This window comes from Enoplosus armatus, chromosome 8, assembly GCF_043641665.1.
Source record: "Enoplosus armatus isolate fEnoArm2 chromosome 8, fEnoArm2.hap1, whole genome shotgun sequence".
NCBI lineage: Eukaryota > Metazoa > Chordata > Actinopteri > Centrarchiformes > Enoplosidae > Enoplosus > Enoplosus armatus.
Window position 1 is genome coordinate 22,076,873 of NC_092187.1, and position 11,089 is coordinate 22,087,961.

Sequence of the window (11,089 nt, forward strand, 5' to 3'; positions counted from 1 at the left end):
TGTGCACACAAGATAATACTGTGTGCGCACAAGATCCATATCTTGCCACAAGATAAAATAATATAATCTTCCAGGATTTTGGGGTCTCTGTAATGATATGATGATGATGATATATGTCACAAGTCTTAACCCATGTTGTACAGTTAATATATCAACATGAGCTCCTGTGAGTGAAGTCAGACTCCTGTCAATAGTTTGTATGGCCACATTAACCTGCTTGAGGGCTTCAGGGGCAAAGATGAGCTGCTGGACCCCTGTTACCGCCTATGTCTTTTCCTTCTCTGTGCATTGTGTACAGTATTCCTATGCTGGAACAGTACATGGCCACAGGTTTGCTGTGTGGCAAGACAGGTCCTCAAGATCGGGCAATAAAACAGAACCTTATCATATCAGAATCAGAATCAGAATCAGAAATACGTTATTGGTCCCCGGGGGAGGGGGGAATTGTACAGCACCGGTGCTCCCATTCAAGAGTAGAAAGTAGCATCAATTTAGAGCTGAAAGTATGCACAAAATATAAAAATAAGAAATAGAAAATAAAAATAAACACATTTACAGTATTTAAGTGAAAAATAAAAGTAAAAAGATATATACAATAACAATGAATATGCATGTGTATATATATGTATGTATTGCACTGTTGTGTATGACTATGTACGTATTGCACTGAAACAGTATAAGATATATATCAAATATAAGTTGATATTGTTCTTTAGTAATGCATTTTCCCAAATAAAATGACCATTTATCAAATTGCCACAAACCAGTTGCCACCCAGTAAAACCATGGCCAGTTACCCACTTTGCCCAGTTGGTAATCAAGTTTTGGTAGTTTGAAGTTACATTTTAAATACTCTAAGCAAGGTTTTGTTCATGGAATTAGGACTCACAACAGTTTAGTATGGTTTGGTTCCTAAATACTTTATAAAACATAAAAAAAAGTAAATGTTAGAATAGTGGAGCTGGCGCTTTTATTCTGAAAATATAGGACCGGAAGTTTTTACGTGTAGCGCGGAACATGAAGTGACATGAGAGGTAGTAGCTAGCAGCTAGCAGTTAGCTAACTGAGTGTTTCACTTAACATTTTCTGTAATATATGCTGTACAACTAGCTAGCTAAAAGCCCCTCCAAAAAATCCGTACCCAAAAAAAAGCTTCACGATATTGTTAGTTTACTAACGTTAGATTTAATTTATTCCCGTGTCGTAGCTAATGTTAACGCACTGGACTGAGAAAAGGTATTTCTACACCTAGCTAAGTAACTTATACTTGGTAACGTTACATGGTCGTCATTGTTGACATCATTTTACAGTTAAAGACGTTTAAAATCTGCTTTAAACAGACTTTTTTGTCCAGTAGTAACACTTAAACCATGGAGAAGTGCACTGTGTTAAACCCTTCAGGTGGAGAGGGTGCAGGTTTGATATCAGATTCAGATAAATGTTATATCTGCCTGAGCCCGTTTGAAAGGCGAGCAGTCGGCTCTCTGCAGAGCTGCCAGCATGTCTTCTGCCTTCAATGTATTCTTCAGTGGTCTCAGGTAAACATACACCTCACCTGTCACTCATGTCAGTCTTAAGCAGTGGTGGAGGAAGTACTCCGATATTTTAAGTAAAAGTAGCAATACCACAGTGTAGAAATACTTTACCAGTAAAAGTCATGCATTAAGAATGTTACTTAATTTTACCAAGTAAAAGTACCAAAAGTAGTAGTATTTTATAGTACTAATAATTACTATTGAAGCCTTCTTGTATACATCACTTTATTGATGCTGCTGGTAAAGGTGAGGCTAATTTTAATTATTTTATATACTGCCAGGTAGTGAATTTGTGAACAATAAAGTCTTAATCTATATATAATGATACATAATAATTTATTTGTTGATTATATTTTGTACTATTAATCTGATTCTGAAAAGTAACTAGTAATTCTAAAGTCATCAAATAAATGTAGTGGAGTAAAAAGTACAATATTTCTCTCTGAAATGTAATGGAGTAGAAGTATAAAGTAGCAGAAATTGAAAATAAAGTACCTCAAAATTGTTGAGTAAATAAAGATATTCATCAATATCTTGAAACAAGTTGATTTGTGTTTCAAAACAAGTGTAATTACCTCACTGCGATGGCTCACTGTTTTAAGAAAAAGGGTTATAGACACAGTTGTAGACGCAGCGACATGAAAATCATTTCATATCTCTTGCAGTGCATTTGAGACGGAAAAGTAATCAGCAATTTTTTTGTTAATTGATTATCACTTGAGTCATCTGTCAAGCAAAAATGATATAAACGTTCTCTGCTTCCAGCTTCTCAAATGTGAACATTTGCAGCTTTTCTCTGTTTTATATCATTGTAAAAATCAAAAGTAAAAATTTTGTCGCTCCGTCTTGAACCTCAGATGGCCAACACTTGCCCGGTGGATCGGATCAGTTTTGCCGTCATCCACCAGAGACGGTGTCCTGGAGGGGACATTCAAAAGAAGGTGATCATTTGCAGCGTGCTGAAGGAAGCTTTCTGCTAAGTACTTGTAAATATACGTGGACAGTGTTGAACTGTTTGTGCTGCTTCAGATCAAAGTGAGGACGCAGAATAAGGAGGATGGTGATGATGATGAAGAGGAGGGGAGCAATGCTGTTATCTGCGAGGAATGTGGGCGCAGCGACCGCAGGCACCGGCTGCTGGTGTGCATACAGTGTGATTCAGGGTATGACATTACTGTGGGCTTTAAAGTTCAGTACATACCAGTGTTTATTTTAGTCATAGCAGTAGCATTATATTGAGTACTATAGTGAGGTACACTTGACAGACTTTGACCTTTTTTTCCACTGATGTTTTATATCACTGAAACACCTACAAACTCTTGTCGGAGCTGCTGGAGATACAGGTTAAAGCTACTTATTGTTCCAGGTATCATGCGGACTGCTTGACACCATCATTAAACACAGGCCCTGAAGGTGACTGGATTTGTCCTGAGTGTGCGATCAGTCCTCAGCATACAGGTAAAGCTGTGTAGTTTACTAATTATTTTGCACAAGAACTAACTGGAAATTGTAGCCCTTCTTTAAATGACCACACTGGTGTTTGGAGCCCATTAAATAAAAATCACATATATTTCACATCTCCAAAGTGGATAGCATCTGATGATTGTGTCTCTCCTGACTTCCTGGTAGCCACTGGTTTTAGTTAGTGTAAGTGAAGTGTGGTAGTCAATGTGTTGAGTGTGATGGCCTACTGTGAGACAGTTGATTTCACACTGGCATGAACTGACACTATAATATAAAAATAATAAATAAAATGCACTTACCAAAACAAAGTTACAAAGTGCATTACGTGGTTGAACATGAAAACATTTCAGGACTGCAATGGTAAAATACCAAACAATATTATAAGATAAAAAACAACAACAATAATACGCTAGTAGCTGCCTGCAAGAATAGATTCATCCGTACTATAGATTAGATATAACATTTTCTAAATTTGGAAGTCTGAAAAGGAAGGTGAGCCGCTCTAAATCGACTATAACATGCAGAGATGTGCATGTGGTTCTGTAATGTTGCAGTGAAACGGCATGAAATGGGAACGGCTCTACCAAAAGTGGCCAAAGTAGTTCAATGACCGTTGACAGGAGGAATAACCATTAAAAAGCAACACTTTCACTGAGTAAAGGGGTAGATTTTCACAGATTATTACAAGTGAAATTGTCCCGGTACAGATGGCGTCATGGTGGAGGAGGAGGAGATCAGCGATGGAGAACTCACGGACCTCCTAGCTGAAGTAGAGGAAACTGCACCTACCAGCAGCCGCCTTCGGCCCTCCACCATAAATCGCCCCAGCAGCTCCACCGAACGACGACACAGCCAGAGGATCCAGAGCAGAGCCAGCGGTGATCCTGATCCTCGCCCCCAAACCTCCTGGGTCAGTTCAACATCATTGTCAGTGTCATCTGTTTATCTACCAGACAACGTGAGGTCCCCACTTTCAATATGTTAGAATTTATAATTTACACGATGTGCACATACGCAATATGTGTACAGTTAGGGCTCAACAATATGACCAAAACATCACAATATTTTAACATTATTGCCAGTATGGAAATACAAGCTAAAAACTAGCCCCAGTTTGTTCCTGTCATGTATCACCTTTTCCACCTTTACACTCGAGTCACAGAGGTAAACATCCCTTTTTCTGAAAAGTATATACCAGACAATCTTTAAAAAAAACAAGGAAGTCATGTAACAACTCTTACCATTGTCCTCAGAGACTCCTCTAACCATCTGATTGATGAAAAAATATTCTCTTTGCTGCATTAAATAGAGATTTTAACCGGTTCCTTATTATTATATTATATGTATTCTTTTATGAAAATATAAAATGATAGAAAGTAACATCAATATAGACAAATATTACTTCTGGGGTCAGTCACATCTTTTTTTATCGTGCAGCAAATCAGATCAAATATTTTTCCATTCAGGTGGTTTGAAGAGTCTTTGAGGATTCTGGAAATACCTTCAGAACTGTGGTAAGAGTTATTAAACTACTTTCTGTGCTTTTCAAAGATGACCAGGTATTTTTTTTTTTAAATTATTATTAAAACAGATGCTCTGTCACTTAAAACAGCAAGCAATGAGTTCACTTAGGTTTCTTCATTGAAATTGTTGACTCTTAGGATTCCCTGAAATATAATAAAACAAAATACCCCGAAAATCAACTAAGATCAATCAAAAGCAGCAAGTGAAATTAATCATTTTTATTAAGAACATAAACCTTAGATTAAAAAATTGGATAGTATGGGAAGCGTGTGAACTTCATCTCATCAAAAAGATGCATTACTAGTCATTTAAGTAACCTCAAGTGTGCCATTAACTGGGGCAAAGCAAACGTCTTCAGGCAGTCTGTGGTTTCCTTCATTGTACAGATTGTGTTCCAGACTAACCCATCACTGTACAGAAGCCTCTGTGGCATTTCACCTTACTTCCTGCTTTGCTGTTCCTGAACATGTACAGTGAGCAGTGATGCACACATACGGGGGGCAACTGCTGGTGTTTGTGGTTACTGTCTGAAACAAGCGTCTTGGCCCTCTTGGGTTCATCTGCGTGGGTTGCTGCTGCTGCTGCTGCTTGTGTAGACATTAGTTGGGACTTTTGATACACCTGGTCCCTGGTTTCCTGTTTTCATTGCCTTTGAAAGGCTCGTGTCGTCTTCCTCTGAGCTCTAAGTGCCCTTTTTAATCTGTTAGATTACCGGCATCGGTGAACACTCGGAGACAGCGTTTTGTTTACTCAGTCAAGGACATCTGTGTGTAGCCAGAGTGCGTTTTCCCTCTTCTCAACAAGGACTTTTCTAAGATGGATTTAGCTTTTATTCTTTCTCATGAAATATACATTCTCATAAAACCACATAATTCACATTATGTTGTAAATCCGTGTACATTTTATCAATGGGATCTTTAAATATTTACTAGATACAGACACAAAATTCAGTTGATCACACATTGACGTGAATATATTGGTAAATAAGGCACCATCCAATCATCTTTTGTGCGTTTTTGATTCTGATCTGTAAAAGACAACCTTCCATAAATTTGGTGTTAATCTCTATAAATGATCATTTCTTGTTCTTGTTTCTCAGCATGTACCTAAATACCTGTTACGGACATCAAAGCCTGCAATCACAACAGGTGAAGTAGCTGCACTTCGTCACAGTGACACCAGCAATGCTTCAGTCAGTAAGTTATCAACTGTCTGTCTGTTCACTTCCCCACAGCTGCTTCAAGAGTCCATACATTCTTTGATATCTAACATAACCAGTTTTTGTGTTTCACAGAATTAAAGTCAAGAAAAAGAGGAAAGCGTGCAACTTGAGCTCCTGACACCAAGAAGAGCAGACGTTTGAAGATGGTGCGTCTCGTCACTGACTGATGAATTAAGAATTAAGACCCTAAAATAAGATTGAGGCGCTCCTGTCAGAAATGACCACATGGGGGCAGCATTGTGTTAGCAGCTGGATGTTGACTTCCAGCCATAAACATTATGTGAAGGAACTGACCAGAACCTCTGCTGGTGCTTTATTTATTTCTTTTTACAGTGAGGTTGTTTTCTATCATTTGTAAAAAAAAAAAGATTTGTTTTTACTTTTGACTTTTCTTGCTGTCAATAAATCCCATGAAAAGACCAAAACCAACTACCCTGTCTGTAGCATTTAGCTCCAAATCCATCGGTACCTGCTGAAGACATAAATCTTTAAATGGGTCACAAATGTAAAGTTTCATTTTTAAAAACAGGAGTAAATAGCACATATATTTGGGATTATTTTCAGTGTCGGATTAATAGTGAGTATTTACATCACTAGTGTATGTGGGATTGTGTGTGTGTGTGTTCATGTAAATGATGTCACCCAGTGCAACATTGTGGCTCACCACCAACCACTACAAGTAATAACCTCTTGTACCTCCTCAGCCACTTACCTTTTTCAATTGACCTTTTTATTATTAGATTATTCTGTTCACTTTTTTGCTGTCCAGTTAAATATAAACTTAATTTATCACCTCCAATCTGCAAAATACATAATTGTGTAGGTAGAATTGTCATAGTTTTCGGCAAATTAGAAGTTAAACACAAGCCTCTACGTAAATGTGAAACATCGGCATGCTAACTTTCTCACAATGCTAATGCTAACATGCCAATGTTTAGAAGGTATCGTGTTTACTATGTTCACCAGTGAGAATGAAGTCGGGACCACTAAAGTTATTACAGTTCATTCTGAGGGGAGACATGAATGTCTGTACCAAATTTCATGTCAATCCCTCCAACTGTAGTCGAGACATTTCACTCAAAACCACAAAGGAAAAGTCAGAGGATCACCAAAGACATTAGGATAAATAGTCCAAGAATATTTGTACAAAATTTTGTGCCAATCCATCCTGCAGATGTGGAGATATTTCACAGGATTAGTGAAAACTTTGACCTGCTCTTGACGCTGAAATACAAGTCAGGGAATCACCAAAGTCAGTAGGATTCATCCTCTGGGGACTATGGATGTCTGTACAAAATGTCATGGCAATCCATCAAACAGTTGCAGATATTTCTGTCTGGACCAAAGTGGTAGACCGTCTGACCAACATTACCATCTCCAGAGCCGCTAGCATGACTAAAAGTGTGAACAGAAAGTGAATGATGATGTATCTTCTGTCTTAATCTAAAGTACCGTGTAAAATCAGTGATCACATTACATTACTTTGGTACGGGTATTATGGTGTGGGTACACATGAAAGGACCTCGGCCAGAGGACGTATGTGAGGCAACTGGGACGTCTGAGAATCAAAGACTCAGACTTCAATAGGGAGCAGCTCCTCCGCAGGATCCCCTCATCCCGCCTCTCAGCAGCGCCGAGCCCCATCGCCTAGCAACGCCAGCCTTAGTGATTTCTCAGGGTCTCGTCCAGCCGTTCCCGAGAGGAGGCTGCCTCAATCAGACACACTCAGATCTGTTGTTTCTGGTCGTCTGATATTAAACCCGTCCTTTGATGTCTAAAAGCATCACGTGTTGGAACAGACACTTTAAAATCTGAACTAGTTTGTGAGAAATGCGAGAAAAAAAAAAGTGACATCGAGGAATCATTCCAACAAAATAACGTGCTGAACCGTCGCCGTGATCCCTGACTTTACAGTTAAGGTATTATAGCTCATATGTATCCATGTTTTTCTGTCTGTGTGTGTGTGTGTGTGTGTGTGTGTGTGTGTGTGTGTGTGTGTGTGTGTGTCGTGATTCAGTGGGCGGGCACTTAACAAGCCTGCAGCTCATCTTGCCCTACTTTCCCCCCAAAACAATGTGCACAGAAAAACAAATGTTCACCTTCATTGGCCAGACATGTTTGCTGAGCAGAACTGTTGAAATGAACAAAATGTCCAAGCTGAGACATCATACGGTGTGTAAAACCAAGTGTACACAAGAAAGCACTCACAGCTTGTGGTTTGTTGGTTTACCCTTACTCAGACAATCACCTCAGGATCACTGGAGAGCAGTCACTTGCATTGTTAGTAAAGCCTACAGTCTACACTTTCTTTTCTTTATTATCCATTTTTAAAGGTCATTTTAAGTATTGAATTGAATGAACCTTCTGGCTGATCTGACCTTATTATTGCGCTGTATAAAGAACTGTGGCCAAAAGTATTAATTCATATATGACTGATACCAAAAATCACCTTTATATTAAATTATAATATTGGTGTGGGATGGCAAAGTTGGTGTGTCCACCACATTGGTCAAGGCTGAAATATCTCCACAGCTGTTGGTTGGATTGCCATGAAATTGTGTACATTTCCATTCAGCCCCTCTGGCTTTTCCTGTAGCATATTTATTTACACCTTTATATTTGCGGTCTTGAGTGTTTATCAATATTTTGGTTTATCTCTAATTCTTCCATCGGCCTCAGCTGAACTTTGTGTTCAGTGCTGATTAGCAAACGTTAGCATGCTAACACGCTGTTAAGATGGTGAACATGGTAAACATTATACCTGCTAAACACCAGCATGTTAGCATTGCCATTGTGAGCATCTTAGCATGCTGATTTTAGCATTTAAGTCTCAGAGATGCTAGCATTGCTGTAGACTCTCAATCTTGTTTATTTTTAAACTGCACGACGATAATAGAAACACTTGAGATAAATCTGTGCTTTTACTTCGTCCGTATTAGGACAGTTTTCACTGTGAGATACTGTAGTGTGAGATTTTGGGAAATACACGTATTCTCACCACTCTCATGTCCATTAAGTATGAAGCTAAAGCCAGGAGATGGTTAGCTTAGCTTAGCATTAAGACTGGAAATAGGGGAAACAGCTAGCTTGGCTCTCTTAAAAAAAAACTAAACGTAAAAATGTGTGAAAGTGTAACAAATAAAGACGATTTATGATTTTCCAGGCGCTGGTAAACAGATTTCATTACCTTTGAACAGAGCCAGGCTAGCGTTTCTCCCTACTTCCTAAGCTAATCGTGTCCAGGCTGCAGCTTCATCTTCATGGACAAACATGAGCGTGGTATCGATCTTCTTGTCTAACTCATATGTCATAAGTCATATGAATAAGCAAAATGCCTTACACCTGGCAGCGAGCATTTGGATTGCTTCTGGGCATGTGAATATTTGATACTAGCTAAGCTGACGCAGTGAAACAGGCTTCCTGAAAAGTACTTCCAACTCTGACCCAGTACTCACCCTATCTGCTCTTTATGAGATCCTGTCATTGTCCAGTCACAGGAATCACTGATAGGAACAACATACTGCAGCTTTTTGAAGAGCTTTCCAGTGAATAAGGAGCTGGGCCAGCGCTGAAGGGCTTTGGGCCGTAAAGCCTGTGACTCCTTAAGCAATTAGGCTTACCCTAAACGATTAACAATGGAGCCAAGGTCAAAACTTCTAATGACTCGCTGCTCTGAAGAGACTCTGTTTATTAGGAGGGTATATTTTTAAAGATTAAAGATTAAGTGACGACAAGGTGCTGATGAGTGACTCTAAACCACGTTCCATTCATAAATATAGAATTTGTGGTGCATTTATTCTTCCACACATGAAGGACCTAAACGTATTTTAAAAACCAGATGAGACTTTAAAGGAACAGTTTGGCTATTAGCTTTCTTGCCAGGAGTTATATGAAAAGATCAATACCACTTTCATGTCTGTACACTAAGTATGAAACCAGAACCAGAACATGATTAGCTTAGCTTAGCTGGAAGCAGGTGGAAACAACTAGCCTGGCTGGCTCTGTCCAAAGTAAAACCCTGTCAGTTTGTCAAATTTCTTCATTGTATATTTAACAGCTTTGTTTTCTTTTACCAACACAGCATAAGAGAGACACTAGCATGCCTGTAGTCCTATCAGGCTAGCTGTTTACCCCTGCTTCCAGTATTTATGCCAAGCTAAGCTAACCGCTGGCGGCTACCGAGCACAATCAAGAGTGTGGTATCGATCTTCTCATCTCTCAAAAAAAAAGTAAAGGATTTCCCAAAATGCTGAACAATTCCTTTTTTCCCCCCTGAAGAAGTCTTTCTTTGGATTTCTTGCATATTTAAGATCAAGATTTTATCTCAAGAACTTTTTGAGTTTTGGGGGAGGAGGAGGGGGGGAATCATGAGTTATACATTTATGTAACACATAGAAAAACTAAAAGCATGGAAATCTCCACCCCTAACCCCCACGCCCCAAGTTATTTTGCTGCAGCAGCAGTGCTGCAGTGGAGCTGATGCTGGAAGGCGTGTCACCCCCCAGGAGCAATGCTTAGAGGTGCAGAGGCATAGAGGCACTTTGGCAGAGACATTAGCTACATGGGCTAATGTGCATTGGCAGAGCTGCTAAATAAGTCAGCAGTGGTGTTAGCATGACTGCAAACAGCTTCTGGGCAATGGGGGTTTCAAACTCAGAAAGGTCATGTGTCAAGGGCTTTTGGATGTGACCCAGTATGCAGAACGAGAATATAATTTATCAAAATAAGTATTATTATCACAACATGCAGTATCCTTTAGTTCAGTGGTCCCCAACATTTTAGGTTGGCACACCTTAAAACAATGCTATGTCTACTTGTGACTCTTTGTTCCTAATGGCATAAGTCTACCAGTTATGACCAGTTTAACTAATGATCTTGTTTTATTTGAATATTTTTTAGAGGCATAAGATGTAGGTAGAGGTATAAATGTACAGAAATACACTTGAAAACAAAATTGTGTGCAGCAGAAATGAATTTTCTTCTGCTTTCCTATCCAGTTCATCTTCTTGTGACCCCTCAGATTTGTAGCCACCACTTACTGCTACTCTAAAGCTCACTACTTAAAATACTATATGTCTTTGTCTAATCCATACAAAAGCCGAAGTATACAATGGACAATTTGCAGGTTTTTGGGGAGTTATGTGCCGGACTATTTCTTGGCCAGGACCAGTAACTTCCTGGAGTCTCCTGGCAATTAGTCCTGGTGAAGAAATAGTTAGCCACATAACCCCTTTCTTTTAAATTCATTCATTCTCTTTTGTATAGAATGAATAAAGTCAGCAGAGCTCTGTCAAAATCATCAACAGTGTCACACAAATACTACAACACCATGATCATGCCAGTA

General features: G+C 39.1%; 1 protein-coding gene across 1 annotated transcript; it reads left to right on the forward strand.

Annotated features, from left to right (window-relative positions):
- Window positions 1–1,194: 1,194 nt before the first annotated feature.
- On the forward strand, window positions 1,195–6,145 carry LOC139289517 (PHD and RING finger domain-containing protein 1-like). The gene is made up of 7 exons (XM_070911134.1): window positions 1,195–1,533; window positions 2,388–2,476; window positions 2,565–2,698; window positions 2,902–2,993; window positions 3,707–3,909; window positions 5,623–5,719; window positions 5,818–6,145. The coding sequence occupies exons 1-7, from the start codon at window positions 1,371–1,373 to the stop codon at window positions 5,853–5,855; spliced, it is 816 nt and encodes a 271-aa protein (XP_070767235.1). The 5' UTR covers window positions 1,195–1,370; the 3' UTR covers window positions 5,856–6,145.
- The last annotated feature ends 4,944 nt before the right edge of the window (window positions 6,146–11,089 follow it).